Source organism: Amphiprion ocellaris, chromosome 11, assembly GCF_022539595.1.
Source record: "Amphiprion ocellaris isolate individual 3 ecotype Okinawa chromosome 11, ASM2253959v1, whole genome shotgun sequence".
Lineage (NCBI taxonomy): Eukaryota > Metazoa > Chordata > Actinopteri > Pomacentridae > Amphiprion > Amphiprion ocellaris.
The window spans coordinates 7,145,163-7,162,842 of NC_072776.1; the positions used below are offsets into that span (position 1 = coordinate 7,145,163).

General features: G+C 41.9%; 1 protein-coding gene across 1 annotated transcript in view; it reads right to left on the bottom strand.

Moving 5' to 3' along the window:
* Positions 1-16,826, bottom strand: part of LOC111588957 (anosmin-1) — a 42,381-nt gene extending 25,555 nt beyond the window's left edge. The window contains exons 1-2 of the mRNA XM_023299595.3: positions 16,573-16,826; positions 9,454-9,501 (exon numbers count right to left, since the gene is read on the bottom strand). Coding sequence (XP_023155363.1) covers positions 9,454-9,501; positions 16,573-16,782 — 258 coding nt within the window. The 5' untranslated portion in view covers positions 16,783-16,826. The remainder of the gene's footprint in view (positions 1-9,453; positions 9,502-16,572) is intronic.
* Positions 16,827-17,680: the final 854 nt, after the last annotated feature.

The window sequence follows — 17,680 nt, forward strand, 5'->3', positions numbered from 1 at the left end:
TGGAGATGTGGGAGACAGCTCATGACTGATTGTTATTTTGTAGATGAAATGCAGCACACAACAAAATCCTGTGGGTACCTGTGCTTACCGCTTGACAGAATCTGATAAAGTGTGGATCCCAGTATGTTTTCTCTCCCAAAAGCTAAGATGAACTTATCGATCCAATCACTGATGGTCAAGTTAAGAGCGGCGCTGACGAATATTTACAAGGTGCCTTTGCTGCCCCTTGGGATGCAGCCACATCTTTCAGCTTCACTGGGAGACTCAAATATGGAGGAATCTCTGTTGTTGATCACACACATTGTAAATCTCACCCCCAATCTCATTGAGTTATGGCTATTTTTTGCTGCCCCCGGCGCTTTTCACACTCCCGATGACCAGACTCAATTATTCCAGCAGCTCTCAGCTTTCTGCTCATATCTATCGACCCATCCAGGAGCAAGTTGCCGGGTTCGGCTCTCCCCTCTGGTGAAAAAGCCACTTAATCCACGTATTCACTCACTTCTCACTCTATTTCACTTTTATTTAGCTGTCGACTCCCCTCAACCTACCCGGTTTTCTTCTCAGTTCATATATCTTCCCCTCTCTTATTTCTCCGTCCCTGCACTTCATTCTCTCTCACTCTAAGACCATGTCCACTCAAATCCAGATTAATGTTAAAACTCCTCTTTTGTCTTTGTTTTGGCCTTCCATCTGCTCTAAGCCAGCGTGCTCAACTGTGATGTTTTCCAAAAGTCTCTCCAGAGTAGATAAATTTGAAAGCACCAGGCTGACATTGCAGCGCAGACAAAGAATTAGCTTTTTATCATGTGATATATCTTTCACAAACACGGCCAATGCACTTTCACTTGCCAGCAATGTTATGAGGCCATGCTTCTGGAGCCTGCAACTTCTTTTTCTGTGGCCTTGTTTTTGTGTGTGTGTGTGTTTCCCGTGGCCTATGACACAATTTGTGCCTGTTGTAAGACAATTGCACAAGCACAAAATAGTCATTTAATGAACTATGTCAATCATGGACTGTGAGGAAAACAAGAACAGGATTAGAGTTTAATGCACTCTTGCCATGAAACAAAACTCAAAAACTGGTCAAGTGCAAGCAACTACGTTCCACTGCAAGCAAGTAATCACACACCATTTATCATTTTTATCAGATTGTTGTTTTCAAAGCAGGTGCTCATCTTTTGCACAGAACATCCGTAACATTTTCCATATTTTGTTTTGTTTGCCTCTTCATAATGGATTCAAATCATTTTCATCTCATCCGTCTCTACACATCATTTCAAAATAGCAAAGCAAAAACAGGTTTTTGGAGTGTTTAGTACATTTATTAAAATAAAAGATGTATCCCATTTACATAAGTATTCAGACACTTGACTTAGTGCTTCATTATTAAAGCAACTTTGGCAGCATCAACAGCCTCAAGTCCTTGGAAATCCTACAAACTTGGCACACCTCTCTTTTTGAAAGTTTCTCTCTTTACTCTTGATGGTTTTCCTGTTTTGTTCATATTCACAGCACGCAGCCTCCCTCAAGCTGCCTCACAGAATTAAAAGTCAGCTTGATTTTAATCCAGTATCTGTTTTTAGACACTCAGAAAAAGAAAATGACAGCAAGCCTAAAGTCTTCGTGCAAATAGTGCCCACTGAGACTCTCTTTGCAGGTTAACCAGGGTGAGACATATTTCATCAAGCGCCGGAGCTGTGATCTGATTAAGTGTAAAATCATATGCTAGGAAGGCTTTCCAATACATCCCTGACGTGTCATTAATTTTCAAAGAACAGTAAAAGTAAATCAGGGAGGAGATATCCTCATCCTGAGCTGTTCTAAAGTCTAGACACACTATTTCCTCAACCTAACGTGACCTTATGGTGTGCTAAGTCCATGAGATATCCAGTATTTAATTTCTGTGCTGCCATAAATCAACACAGGTGTGTGTTGAGCAGACAGTGGTTAGATCAGGTAGATCAGAAAGATTAACAGTGTGCTGATTTGAGATGTGAGTGTGCAACTCGATACTCAGCAAGCTCACACAAGAGCTGATAAATATGAAACGAGTTTTTCCATAAGCAGCAGCTTGCTTATCTAAAAGCTACACTTAACTTTTCAGAAAGGGGACATGGATGAGAATTTCATTTAGTAACCATATCAGAGCTGTTAGAATCAGTCAGCATTGATATTTCTCAGTGCGGGAATTGGAGTGCATTTTGAATATTTCTGAAAAGTTTAGGTCTGTTCTTTTAAGGGGCAACAGATAAAAGTTATACTGCAGCGGGTTGCTGTCGAGTTTTCTGTTCTGAATTTATATCAGGAAACCCACAGGGCTCATGGTGTCAGTGGAGGATTGCTGTAGTCAGGAAAGACAACAATTACAGTATGTTGGACCTGCTGTGCTTCATTTGTTCCAAACGCTCAGTTTTTGGAGGTACATCACGTATATATGAAAGCAGGTATGCTGTGTGCGGGGCAAATTGGCAGCTGTCTGCTCTCCTCTGTCTATAAAGTGCATCCAAACCATATGGAACCTTGGCATTAGGTGCAACAAAATCTTATCTGTTTATCGCATTTGTCATGGCTGGTTTCGGTATAGATGAGCGATCTGCCAGTGATGTCTAAGAGCACATGAGAGATAGCTGAGAGAAGATTTATTGGCATTTGTGTGAGAAATTAGCATCTAAAAATGGAAGAAGACCCAAGTAACACATCAATTTATATCTTAAAAATAAGTAATTCAAGATAGAGTTAATCAAAACCATGTCAATTAACTGACTTTTACTTGGAAAATTGGCATATTTTGCATATCTCTAAGTGTTTTACAGCACCTAGAGGAACCTCTTTCCAGTGTCATAATTCCTTCAGCTTTACAACCAACTAAAACAATGTTGTTTTCCAGCTCTGGTGGGGTGAAATGAAACGTATAAGTTTCAGGACTTTCTACTTTGTTTGTCAAAGCAGACTAAGAGCTGGTGAGTAACCTAGCAGGTGGTGTCACAGACATTCTTTGAGCATCACTTTAATAATTAATTTAAATGCAGTTGAGGGTGCAGACAACAAAGAGCTGAAAAGGAATAGCTTGGCAGAAAGTGAGAAGAAAAAAGAGGAGGAGCAGGAGGGGCAATGCATGAATTATACATTTACCCCACAATCAGAGGTGCCTGCCTTATTTATGAGCAAAAAAAGCCCACACAGCTTAGCCAGAATTCTGCTTTGTCTGCTGTGGAATGCAATAGCAGTTCACTTAATACTTAATGACTCTGAAGTTTCACCCAGACACACACAAACCGATGCCCCGCTCCACTGTAAGGCCTCCTTCTCTTACAGGTCCTCTGCCATCTCATGTTGTTATGTTCCGCAGTGACAAGAGTCAAAATTACAGTGGCTGTAACCAGAGCCTCAGTTATCACCTACCTCTGGGCTCAGTTTACATTTCATGACAATTAGACTCAACAGGATGTATCCATCATGTGGGGTCAGATTGGTGATAAAGAGGCCAGCAGACCCTTCGCTGTGACGTGGCATGGGAAAGCCAAACCCTCTGCAGTGTTCTCTGGAAAAGCGTGTCAGAACTGCCCGGCGCATGATTTACTGTATTTACTCCCACACCATCACCCTGAATAATATTATGGTGACAGATGCATAGAAGCAGAGTTGAGAAACACTTCCTGAGTACCTACGCCGTTCCTTCGAACTGTCTATACAGTTGATTTGCAGCAACGATAATGAACTTTCCACGCAGGAGATGAAAAATGTATTTCTGTCACGGCAGCATCAGTCACCGCAGATTGAGGAGATAGTAAACAAGATAAAGGATGTCGGCCCGGCTGGCTCATTCCTGCAGTGACCGCTCAAGCTGTCTCAACCCCCATCAAATGAGACCAAACCTGGAGATTCTGTTCCAGTGTAGGCCAACAACACAACACGCCGTCAAGGGGAGGAAAGCCGTCTTAATCCCGTGCTCCAGTCACATTCCACCACTATCTGCACTTGTTTATTTGAGTTTCAGAAACACTTGAAATTCACTAATCCTACTTGGCCTCTCCAGCCTCCACTAAGAGCTCCTTACAGCAGTGCATCTTTGAATCGTAACCCATCCAGACTAGGAAATAAGTCCAAAAAAACAGTGTAATAATGCATTCTGTTTGCTTGATGTGATGATTGAATTCTCTTTTATGTGTATTTTGAAAAGCAGAACAAAGACTTCACAAAGGGAGGGCAAACCTGGGCATGTTGAATAGGAAGACTTTTGGATTTACGGTATATAGCCGTAGAGAGCAAACAAAAGAACAAAAAAAAATGCAGTTTACTTCATCTCTGATACTTGCTCAGTCTGGAAATCTGAAGTATAAATTACTCTGCTGAAGTGCTCATCTTCAATTCAAAGGTTAAGACAGTCGTTGACATACATTCTGGTTTTCCATCGTCCTAAAACTGTCACATACAATCTATGGGATTTATCTGCGGGATGCAGGAGCTTTGAGTGGAGCTGGAATAAATTGATAAGCCCCCATCTACTCAGTACATCAGCTTTAAGATTCTTACATTCTAATCTTCCTTTCACCAATGTGACTGTTGGCAAAATATTACTGGCCATATATAGGACTGCAGAACTTTAGTTTTTTTTGTTCCAACACCTCTGAACATGTGAGCTCGGGAAGGAAACGATAGTCAAAGGTTTATGCTGTGATCTGTGTTTATCAGTCAATACATCCTCAGACTAAGATGACAGCAGATTGTCTCAGTGTGTCTGGTCATTATTGCTAAAAAGAGGATTTCACAGCAGCTCTGATTACATTAATCCTTCAAGAGAATGAAATCCCTTCTGACAGGGAGAGCATGGGAAATCAGGATATCTGCGAAAGGTTGATTATCTAAAAAAAATAAATGGCCACTATTTGAAAGGCCCCCATGCTCCGCAGAATCAATAAAAAACACCGTCTGGTATGAGATAGTGAGCGAGTGCATTTCTTCATGGAGGATTTCCTGGAGTGCTCGTCACTCAGATGTTGAACAGACAGCATTGCAAAGAGGAGCTTTAGATTTGAGCTGAAGAAAGTCTGAACTGCAGTTCCACAGCCTCTTCGCCTCTTCTCCTGTGGCCACGTCTTTAGTTTGTTCTTTCTCTTTTTTTTTTTTTTTGCTGTGGGGGTTTTCATTCCCTGCCACCCACCATGTGAATAATGAGCTCCACAGATAGCAGCCAATGAAGCGACCCCCCCGTTAACCAATGAAACTTAACAACCATGTCCAGATCAGGTCCTTCCTGCTGGGACTGACCAGCCCTGCTTCACACTCCTCTGCCACCCACACACACTGCTTCAAACTAGATAAAACGCAAGAAAAAAAAGGCTTCAGAGGAACTGCAGAGCTGTCGCTTTACATGATCCCTTCAAAATTCACTACTCACTTCACATACATATGTAACTGGAAAGTAAATGAAGTCAAACTGGCTGGGGCTGTTTGTAAAATTTTACACTCTGTTTACACCTACACTGGCAGACACAGGCAGGCAGTCCAGACACAGTCTACTTGACAGATTGATTTCCAGCCTAGCTTGCTTTGAGGTGTTGGTGCTGGTAATGTGACTAACACGGGGAGGTGCGATGAATGTATGGCCTCAACATGACCAAAAGGTGCTTTGAAGTCTAGTCTAAGCACCTAACAATCCCGGCCATGCCCAGCTGTAAAACTACCAACCCACTTTATCACATCTTCCTCAAAAAATACACTACCTAGCCCAAAAGAAAAGACACAAAAGACTTCCAAATGAAACTGACCCTCTCCCCAAAAGTATGTGCTTTTATTTTTAATTAAGATCAATGGAAACTTGGAACTAAGGCGGTGCTTCTGAATTAATTTCATAGGTTCAGCTGACCTTGATAAAAGAGCAACTGATTGGGAGGTTTGACCATTTTATTTTGGCGTGAGAAAATGTGTGGGTTGGTAGGGGAGGGAGGAGAGGGGGTTGAGGTTGACAGTTGTCTTTGAAAAGACACTTTTGAATGTCACATAGTAGCATTCCAGCGACTGTCATTCAGGAAAACCGCTTCCAAAGCTTCCAACATGTGAAGACGAAGGCGCATGTAATCCAAAAGAGTAAACACTTCTTATTCTTGCGCTGGAATTCGCAGCTTAGGGTGTGACTGATAGGAAAGAGCGCTCAAAAGAGCCACCTGGGACATGTGAGGCGTCTATGAAAGACGTGCACGACTCATTGCCGTCAAATGGCAACCAGACAATGTAGCTTTTCCCTTTGCAAATGTTTGATAAGTAAATGCAGGGCCCTGGCTTGTTCATAAAGAAATGTAAGGCTAAGTCAATATCTCCCTGCTCAAAGATGGTATATTAATGATTGTAATTCTCTTCAGCTTGATCATCACTCAGTAAGTCATTAAGATATCTGTCTCAGTGAAGGAAAGTTCAAGATGAGAGAACATTACACCGTCTTCCTCAGGAATTAAAAGTGATGGGCGCTCTCCAGTGACTCACCGCAGGCCAAATTATCCAGGCGTTAATGCGCATGCCCTTTCTTTTCGTCCTTCCCTGAGAGGAGTTTGAGTAATGATGCGCACCACTTTGTTGCAGACCAGCATTTAGCCGCCTTAAGTCAATCCTAGTATTTGATGTGGAGCCTGGATCACACCCAGGGGGAAAGCCAACCCTGCTAATATCAGCTACACTCTGAACGTGGAAAGCTTCTTGGCTGCTCCTGCACATTCTGCCATGCAGACACACAAAATCTATTTTCTTTACCCCAGTAAAAAAAAAAGAACACCCTGGGGGTTTCTTTTCTTCTTTTTTTTTTAAACTTTCAGGGAACACATCCAAAGTTTTCAAGTGGGGAGCTCTAACAGTAGGGAGACAAAATCACAATGGCTCATAGAAACGCCTGCTGTCTGCTTTCCTGGCGTCTCCCCCGCTGAATGCAGTTTGTCTGCTGGTCCAGTGTTATGGCATGATAATGACTCCCCCAGCTCTTCAAATGCCACCTCGCTCTGCTCTGGAGAGAGGGCAAGCAGGTTAATTACCATGACAATGGGGGCACTAAGAGCAGGACCGACGCTGGACGCCGCACATGAGATGACCGGGATGACTTTCTCATCACAAATGGAAACAGGAGGCTTTGATTTCCTGAAACGCAGACAGATGGACGGGGTCAGAGCATCTTTGTCTAAACTATTAGACGCATTTTCTTCACAGGCAGGGAGCTCTCAGTGGCTCTTTAACGGAGCTGCTGGGTGGACAGGCCTTCTGCCCTAACGCACTCCCCCAGAGCCACCGCCTTTGTCTCCCTGTTTGACTGTGTGCTGTTCATGAAGTGAAGAGGCTAATCAGTGGCTGTAGAGCTATTCACAGGGAACCACTGTACAGCATGGGCCCATTTGGTACAATTGTTAGAGTGGCCACAATAGCCCTGTGTTTTGACACACTACACACAAGCCCTGAGTGTGCACTCGACTCATTGATGTGGATGTGAAGCGTGGTAATGTTTGCTGCGAAAACATTGACTTCTCGCTGCAAATTAAACTTAAGCACCATGCCATGGCCTGCATCCCGAATGGCTGACTCAAAAAAACATAGGATACAATAAAATGAATTGAATCTGGAGAGCCCTTGAAAGTGGGATGGCAAAGTAGCAGCAACAGCAGCACAAGCATATCATTATTTTTAAGGGCTTACATCAAATCTTGCTTCATGTATTTACAGCCTACAAGTAGGATAAAGAAGTGTTAACTGGCATGACTGTTATAACAGGGAGAACAAGAAGTCTATTAAAGGCTTTTTGGACATTTGCACAGTGTTTCAGCAATGTTAGCTGGTTGATTATGAAAACAGTGTGCTGTCCTCAGACTTGAAGCCAGCAAAAGCCCTTTTTCAAACATTAAACTCTGCCGAATGATGGGTGCCAAGAGCTGATGTTGGCTATCACAGTGGAAAGGAGCGAAACAACTCTCACAGCATTATGGTGAAAACAAAAGAGGCTTGCCTTCTCGACTGCCTGTCACAGAATGTTTAAAGCAAGACAAATGACATGTTTTTCATCACGCGTTTTGTTGTAGCGACGATCCGACAAACTTAAGCTGCATCAACAGCATCAGATTCTTCAGCCACCACATTGTGTTCAGCAGCATAACTTAGTTGTTATTGTGGTTTATTACTGAAGTTTAACTCAAATATTAACAGCAATCTACTTTACAGTTTACACATAAATCCATAAATGCAATAGAAGTGCATTTTTTTTTTTAAAGTAAAACGAGAAGTCACCTGTACATTTGCAGATGTGGTAGGAAGCACAAAGCACAATAGGTCTGCTGTATCCAAGGCAAATGCAAATTACTTAGGAAACAATTTGAAATTCAAAAAAGAAGTTTAGAACTCAAACACAAGGGGTGATTTTTGCAAGGCAGTTGCTACTAGACACTGATTGTGATTAATATGAACGCTGCATGTGAGGCCACGTTAAGTAAGCATAAATAACTGCAGCCTCTGTTTGCTCTAATGAGTTTCCAATTAATCACCATGATTGTAACGATGTGTTTTGCACTAATTTTTCTAGCATGCATTCCTCTTTGAGTGCACCAGTGTCTGTGAGCTTTAAAAAAAAAAAAAAAAGCTTATGAATCCATGCAAGGGCTGCATACAATTTGTCATCACTTTTACAAAAACACACTTCCTATATGTTATTTTGGGATGTTTTTATAGCATGAAGGAAAACCAAGAGGAAAGGAAAAATAGATGCACAGAAAAGGAAAACTTTCTTCCTGAGAATGTGTTGCTCTATTTTGAGTCCTAATGGGCTAACAGCGCTGAATCCTGGTTTCACCGTCTCTGTGAGTAGATTAGAGCCTTTGACAGCTACAGAAAGCACTGTTGAGATTTCTACTTAGACCGGGGCTCTGCTGGCGCATCCTCCTTCTCATTTCGGCTCCATAGTGTTCTCGGTCTACAGTCTATACAGCACATCTCCGAGGACCTTGTCAACAGCTCCCGGAGAGTCTGATAGAATATGTCAGCACTATCTTTTCAGGGGAGCTGTCAACGCTAGCTTTGTATCAACCTTCGTCAGGACAGGGCACAAAACACAAACAAGCCCTGCGGGAGGCATACCATAATGCAACCGACTGAAATTCCAAATGACTATGGCGAGCAAAAACAATCACGGTTTGCTTTCAAAAAACCGGCAGGCGCTTAACCTTTTCGGCTCTCGTTCAATTGTGCCCCAATTATAATAGCAAATGAGTATCAATGAAAGCAGAAGCAATCTAAGTAAGCGCTGGCTGAAAAGAAAAGAGTTTTTTTTCTTTTCTTATGATAGTCTGTGTCGACAGCTCATGATTCCTGCAGGCATGACAAAACCAGTCCTGTCGTGACTCGTACACTTTATGTTGTATTATCCTCCGATAATGAGGCATGTACGTGGCATGTGTCTCATTCATGAAAGAAATGTAACCGCACTACCTTGGAGCACTGCTTGTGATTCTGGCACCACACCAACGATCCATTATTCTGTGAAGGAGAAGGAAAAACATCATCAGTCATTAGCTGTTGAGAACACATTTACAATAATCATCAAATGAACATGTAGCTTTGACCCCGTTCTCTCCAGTCACAATATATCTTCTTACTGCCTTTCCTTAAGTCGTGGCCTTTTTTGATTAACAATAACGCTAACAGTCAGAAAATTTTAGAAACAACGGCTTTGAGTGCCGAGTGTATATAACCCGAGCAGGGAAGTGGGGTCATCGTACCGAGGCTGGGGCAAAACCTCTGGTCAGTTTCAGCAGAGCACGGTGACCTCAGCTTTTCTGAGGATTTGTTTGATCTCTCAACAGACGTCCCCGAGGTCACTGAGGCAGGAACTGATGTCAGCACTCCTGTGTAGACTGCACATACTGCCAATTTCCTCTAATTGCTATGGAAGTGCCACCTTCTGCACTCCAACAAGGCAAACATTTGGTCCTAATAGTGCTGTGTGTGTATAAAGCTTCGATGTGTAAATATGGAGGATTATCAAGCCGAGGACCAGTTTGGGTAAAAGGCTTGGGAAAGTGGTAATTTCCTGTTTTTTTTTCTCCATTAGGACAAATAATTATGGTGCTGTGCTCTGCAAACATAATCATGCTTGGATAGACAGTGAATGGTGCTGGCTTCAGAGAAAATGACCATTTGATCGGCACACAAACGCAACACGTTTAAAGGTGATGTGTGTGTCAGAAAATAAGACATTTAGGTGAATGTTTGACATTTGCAATAGCTGATTTTCTGGTAGACATATTACCCCATTTTTAAGCTGATATGATGACATAACTGCTTATTCCTACTTCCAACTGATACAAAGCAAAAAGTATCAAGATTTTGGAGTTGGGTTTTTGGTCTTTTGATGAATTTAACTGTACATATTGTCTCATCCTGTTAACTCTGTTCTGGTCCATGTTAAGAGAGGACAATGCTACTAGAATGGCGAGTGAAGTAAAAGAGTAAAATGAAGGCCATGAAACCAAATCAATAACCAGAAAGATGACTGTAAAATAGAGAAGACAAGAACTGCAACATTGGGTGGATTTATTGCCGTGTTACCACAAAATAGAATGTAAATACACTTGAAAAAAACAACCCAGCATATAACATTTCATTAAATTCTATGCATTCGTTTCAACATAACATGATAAGTATTTGTTGTTCCAACATATGGCATCTCTGCAACAGAATGAAAGTCATGAAACAACCAAGCACGCACTATATTGGAAACCACAATGAGCAGATCGAGAGTGGGGTCATAGACATGAAATCACAATTCAGTAACGAGTCACACATATGCAACACATAAAGTTAATGAGGTTGTTGACGCTGCTTGTGGAATGTTGTCCTGCTCTTTCTGAAGGACTCGGTAAAGCTGGTGAACATTTTGAGGGAAAGGATCATGTTGTATAGAACATCCAGTCAAACAAAGCATAATGTGGCAGATTGTTTATCACGCCATGCTACCTGGAACTATTTTCTCAAAGACAAATTTTGGAGTTATGGACATTTAAGTATCCTTCAAGCAGCCTGTTCTTGTTTTTCTTTTGTCATCTGTGTCATCGGTAATAAAGTTGCATCTTAGGACGGTCTTTTACGGTCACTGTGTACTGGTCATGTTTTATGATAATTGCCATTTAAAGCCACAACTCAATATGGTCGAGAACTTTTCACCAGCTGAACAACTCCAAACAATCTTTATCTAATCATAACAAAGAAATCAGATTTTGAACTTTTTCTCTTAATCAGAAAAAAAAGATCATTTGCGTGCTGCGCTCAGGATACACAATGTCTGAGTCTGGAAACTGAAGCCAATGCAGATAAGGCTTAAACCTACATTCTTTCAAATGACCAGCAGGGGGCAGACGCTGTGTTTGCAATACTTAGTCGAGCTCAGTAAGAAAATTAACCTACTTCTCTCTGGATTTATTAGCTCAGTAAATATTTTCCTAATGAGTTTGTAGTCTTGTTTGCTAGTTTCAAGTGTTATTTAATACAGAGTGATGTTTTGCCTTAAATGAAGTTATACCTTAGAGTGGCACAATCTTGTGATTGACAGGTTGCCCCTCGCTCATCATGTCTAGTTTCAAAAAACCAAGATGGTGATGGCTAAATGCCAAACTCGAGATGTCAAAATGGTAGTCTATCTTGATTACACCTAATCATTTGTCCTATTTTAACAGTAAAAATATCAGTTGCAGCCTCTTTTCCCCATTCTTTTCTAGACCTCTGAGTAATTAACAAATAATCAAATGAAAATACTCTCAATGGGGTCTCCAAGTTTCGAGTTACATTAATAGACTTCATTCCACTTAATGACCTGGATCTGGCCTTGACTTTTGGACGGTCCGTGTGCTATGAAAGCATTAAAGCAGTGACATGCAGCCAAACTTTAGGGGCGTGCAGGCAAAAGGTCTGCTTAAGTTCAATGTCAAGTTCAAAGCCTTTTCCCACAATGTAATCCAGAAGAAATTTCCCCTGAGACATTGAGAGAGAAGTTATCATTAAAGGGTTTAATTTGACATCCAGTACCAGTAAGTGCTGTGCTTTTAGTGTCAAGGATAATGGTCAAAAGGCTTCAAAGGAATCTATGACTGGATGGTCATGTCTTCAGAAAATCTCTTCCACAAAAAACTGCAGATAAGGATGAAAAATATGAGCACTAAGGAGACATGGAATAGTTGTTTAATTTTGTTATCAAATGAAGCGGAAAGGAGAGCTCATTTGGCCGAGGGCTTTAGTGTGCATCAGCAGGTTTTCTGCCCTTTTATGCGAAATAGTCTACCTCTGTTTGGTCAGATGTTGATTAAAATATGACTTATTCCTCACTAGTATATCATTTTGTCATGTGTCGTATGATTAAAATCCTTGTGGAGTAACTAAATAATTTTTAAGAAAGGATCAACCCCACTGAGCCAAACCTCGTTGGTGGCACCACATTAATAAAACTCTGACATTTACACAGGCAGCCAATGCCTGCAGATAATTTATACGGAGTGTCACAACTCTAGACCATGTCCTAAATCATCAATCCTGTTTTTGACACCTTTCTTTGCCCATCCATCAAGAGAGACAGGGCCAGATCCACAGAGGAGCTAATTTTGCTGTGTGACAGCATCCCTGTAGTAGAGAAGCTCAGCAGGATGTTGCCCCAGCTGTCCAGGCCTGACCCCACCATTTCAGGGACCAACGGGGGAATAATTATAGGTCAGGACTTCATCCCTCTGACTCACCATGACATTCCTCTGCAGTCTGAACATTATGCAGTGCTGAGGACTGTCAAGGACTCCAGCGAATGAATTCTTTCCAGATATTCTCCTGTGTGACCGGGGTCGAGGAGCGGAGGCCAGACAGCAGTCTACAAATGTGTGGCTACGGTGAACTCTGCTTTTTCGGTGGCAGTGGAGTGACTAGAGGAGTCATGTAAACAGGGCATTTATCACAGATATACATTACGGCAGTTGTCAGCTGAGAAGTCAGAGCAGGTGGCCAGGGGCGTGTTGCATTGTCTAGACAACTGAGAGGAACATGGACAAAACCTCTTTTATCTGTGGGGATACCACTGCACCTTTTGAAAATGGAAATCTTTGTGTCCTGTGAGCCACTGATTTGGATTAAATGGATTTCCGTTTACACTGATGACTTCTTTTCAAATTGCATTTAATCATGCCTGTGCATATTCCAGGATTTAACTGCTGGAAAATACTGCTGTTCTAAGAGACCCTGTACATTTCTGGCTAAGTTAACAGGAGACAGGACTTCAAAGGACAGACTGGTGTCTCTGTCTGTCCTTTGACAGCTCAGGGGTCCTCAGGAATCACCGAAATAACTTCTCCTTGAGGGCACATATGCAGCACTAAAATAAAGGGCCTCAAGATTTAGGCTTTGACTTGAATGGGTGTGAGGGCTGTGGTCATTCTACCCATTAATTATTCACTTTATATGAATTATTCGAAAGAAACTCTGAAAGTGAGCTAATGTGTTCAGCGCACATCCAATGTTAACATAAAAGAGTGTTTCAGAGATCTCAAACAACACTGGTGTAAAGTTGTCTCCACTTAGGAATGAGGGCTATTTGTCAAATGAGGTAGCTGAGGGTGTAGCAGCACTGGGGGCTGAGATTTACAGACAGAACTGTCATGGTTTAAAAGCATTTACAGAGAGGTGAGGCCAAGCTACATAGATCCCTATTCATCCGCTGTCTTCACTAATGAAAAACCCCACACATGAGACGAGCACTGGCTGAGGTCTGATTCCACCGCAGGTTATTTAATATCAAAGGCGAAAACAAGGGGACACGGAAAAACTCCTTTCCAATGTTTTTTCTTCCCCTCGCTTACAACACAAATCTCTCAAGCGAGATGCTTAGACTTTACTGTGCAGCACATTAGAAATGAATGACTGAATTTAAAATGTTCAGTTTTTATTGCTTTGAATGTAATAACAAGACCTCATGGACACACCTTGTTTTTGGCTTCACAGGTCCCCACATAAATAATCCACTACAAGGCTGATGCTTTCAGAATACATTATTGCATAGGGCTCCCAGCTCGCTCTTAATATTTTAAAGTGTCCGAGGCTAATATTTATGGTTGGGTGTTCCCTTCTGTCTATTGTACAGGGGTGACAAGTTCCCCAAAAGTGGAGTAAAATGTCAATAAGTCTGTATTTGGAAATACTATTACATCAATAAATCTACACTTGCTATAAATCTGACAACCAAAGGACTGCCCATGGGTATCCCAACTCTGCGACTCCATGCTTGTTTCCATTTCACACTAATTCAGAGCTGTGGCAATTAAAACAAAGTCTCTGATTTGTATTCTGATTCAGGCACATAAAAAGGAAAGACGCGTGGGTGTTCTTAACATCTGTAATAACATCTACTTTCTCCAAGTATTCCAGTGTTCGCAGAATGATCAAATTAAAGCTAATATGAAAAACACTTTACATTCCAGCTGCGAGATGTGTCGAGAGGACAAATTGCCTCTTGTACCGTGACCAAAATAAGTAGTGGCCCATATAGATTACTAGATATTAAGTAGACACAGTAAAATACGAAACAGTAGGCAAAAAGTCACTGCTTTGACACGCAGCTGAGGCGTTTCATTTCCATTAAAATGGAAAGTGTTGTATGTCTTGGTTTTCCTATCGAGTATTAAATGACCCCTGAAGGATGTCCGAGTTGAATTAAGAGGTCTGTCGTCTCAATCACTGGAGTGGAGCTCTGAGCTGCCGGTCGGCCCGCTGCTGTAATAAGATCTGGCAGAGGAAGCAGATCCACCTGTAGGTTGTGCTGACTGAGCATGCTCGGCTGTTGTGGCAACATTGCATTAGAGCTTATCACATTTAGCACAATTGGGCGCCAGCGTTTAGCAGGAAGGTGACCTCGGCGGAGCGGCGCTGGTAGCTCGGCGGTGTATCCTGTACATGCCTACGAGGTGTGATGCTGGCATTTATTGGCAGGGCCAGGGGGTAGAGGGCAAGGAGGGGGAGGGAGCCATATGTTTTTGCAGCTGACCAGACCCCCCATCCTCACATGAAAGGACTGCTGAGAACACAAGGCATAAGACAGTCCTCACAGATTATCAACAATTGCCGTCTATTCTTAGACCCACGAGCTTGCTCAAGCAACCTTTGCTTATCACTAACCACAAAAATTGCCCCTCTCTTTAGACAAATACCTCCCTCTAATTTCCCCCCTCAGACTCCGGGGCTCTGCACTCAATTATATTGACTATTAGCTGCTCCTTAGAGGTGAGACTCCATCAGTTATTTGACTTCTTAGCCGGTGACTAATTTCATTTCCCAACTTTGCAAGCCTGGCCTGCAACACACTCTTGGATTCCTTTCAAAACAAATCCCAGACCTGACTTGCCAAGTTTTCACTTTAAGAAACACTGGTTTCAATCTGTGTTTTTTGGATGCACAGCACTGCTATTTTCTATCCTCGCAGGATGTTCATTGCAGCTGAGTGCATTCATCCTGCAGCCCAGTTGTATATTATCCCTTAATAAAGTTGCTCGAATTAACCGCAGCGGGTCCACGTCCCAGGGACCTGCATTAAGAGCTACTACACTAAATCAATAGGTGCTTTCAAAGTTAAATTAATTGGTAACGAAGACACAAGCAATGCTCTCTGGTCATTCATTAGACCTAATTACAAATGTACCCCGCTCCACGATGTTTCCTGACAATTAGCCAGATTGTTAGGAAACACTGTGGAGCGGTGAAGATTTAAATAGTAATTGATAACTGAATTGGGGTTTCTTTAATGCACCTTGAGAGAGACAAGCCTTGTAAATGCAAATGAACTGAGTATAAAAGCAGACAGATAGCTGGTGAAAAGGAGCAGAGGGGAGAAAGATCAGTGACCGGCTCTTTACTCCAGAGTCTTGGGAGAGAACAGTGTGTCCAGTGGAGGGTGAAAAACAACTTCTGACACCACAAACTGAATCATGCAAAGCATTACAGCTAATTTACAGTAGCTTCCAACCAGGTCTGCATCACAGTATTGCTTCGTGGGGGACACCAGAGTAGAAAAACCTAACAAAATTAAGAAAAAAATCCCCACTCTGTGAGGTAGGGGGAACAGCAGCCAGCCAGCACATTTGTATTGAAAGAAGTGGTATCTCATTTTCCAGCAATTAGCAAGTAATGAATGGAAACTGGTTCCACTGAGAGGCATTCATCATCTCTCAGACCCAAAACCCCTGCAATGTGTTAATTAGAGGAGATACATATATTAAAAGTGTACCACTCTGCACACCAGATTCTGCAACTTTGCAAGCAACTCAAAACTCTAAAATTGTGTTGCAACTGGTGCTGCAATTTTGGTTAAAAAAATCTCTTGGATTGAGGCAGACAAACAAAACTAATGGAAGTCTACAGCTCCATTAGTGACCTGCTTCTCTCATCTCACAATGGGGCTCCAGAGAAACAGGTTTGACTTATAGTGGCAAGCATCGACGAGCACGTTCCCATTCATTAAAAAAAAAAAAAAAAAACAAAAACAAAAAACAAAACACAGCACTGCTTTTCGTATTTCGCTGCCCGTACCTGGGAGTGCTTGAAAAAAGCAGAGATGCGAGTGATGTGCAGGCTGAGGCATCTCGAGGCGCATCTTGCTCGATAAATGCTGGCAGTGAAGAAAGAGTCGTCCTGCTTCCTCGCAGACACACTTCCCGGGCTCGTAAACGCCGTAATCCACAAACACAGGGTCACACACACGTTCAGGCTCCTGGAAAACATTGTCCCGCTGCTGTGCATTTAATCCCTCCTCGGATCGGACAACACTGCGCGCAGGCTCCGCCGAAGAAACTAAAGAAACTTCAATTATACACTGGGGAGGAGTCACGGGCTCCACGCGCCCTGTGATTGGACGATCCCGCCGTGACTGACAGGCACAAGGAGCGTTAAAGCAGGTAGACTGTGCTGCATAGTCCTGCACTGTATTCAAAACCAAGGGCTGCCTGTTCAATGAGCAGGCCTATAGGGAATAAAAAACAGCAGGATCTGAATAGAAATCATCATCTATAAATACAATTTGGAATGGATTGAAGAAAAATAGAAACAAAAAAGAGATTAGTATGATCCAGCACCTTGCAGTAAACAAACAACTGCAATGCCAATCTAGTGTTTCTTTGTGATTTGTTTAGTGTCACCCACTCTTGTCTCTGTTATATGCTGTTTATGTTCTTTATCTGTAATTCATCCACACTTATAACCAGTAAGTGTAACAGATCTGTGACTTTATGTCTTAGATCGTCTTCAGTAGGACTCATTTATGATAATAAAAAACAAACAAAAAAAACTGTAAAATAACTGGGATCAGTTTCACAAACATATCTGTGTCTTAGATCTTACTGACTTCAGTTCTAAAATCTAATGTTTTTATATCTTCAGTAGGATGCATTTATGAAAAAAAAAACAAGCAAAAAAAACCCTTGTAAAATAACTGGGATCAGTTTCACAAACATAAGTGTCTTAAATGTCACTGATTTTAGCTCTGAAGTCTTTTTTATACCTTCAGTTGGAGTAATTTACTATGAAAATATAGTGGAATAACACACAGTGCATCTGAGTGCCAGTCCACCATGCAGAATGTTCCTCCTTGAAGAGCTTCAAGGATATTTTGTTCAGAAAGTTCAGCGAAGAATCTAACAAT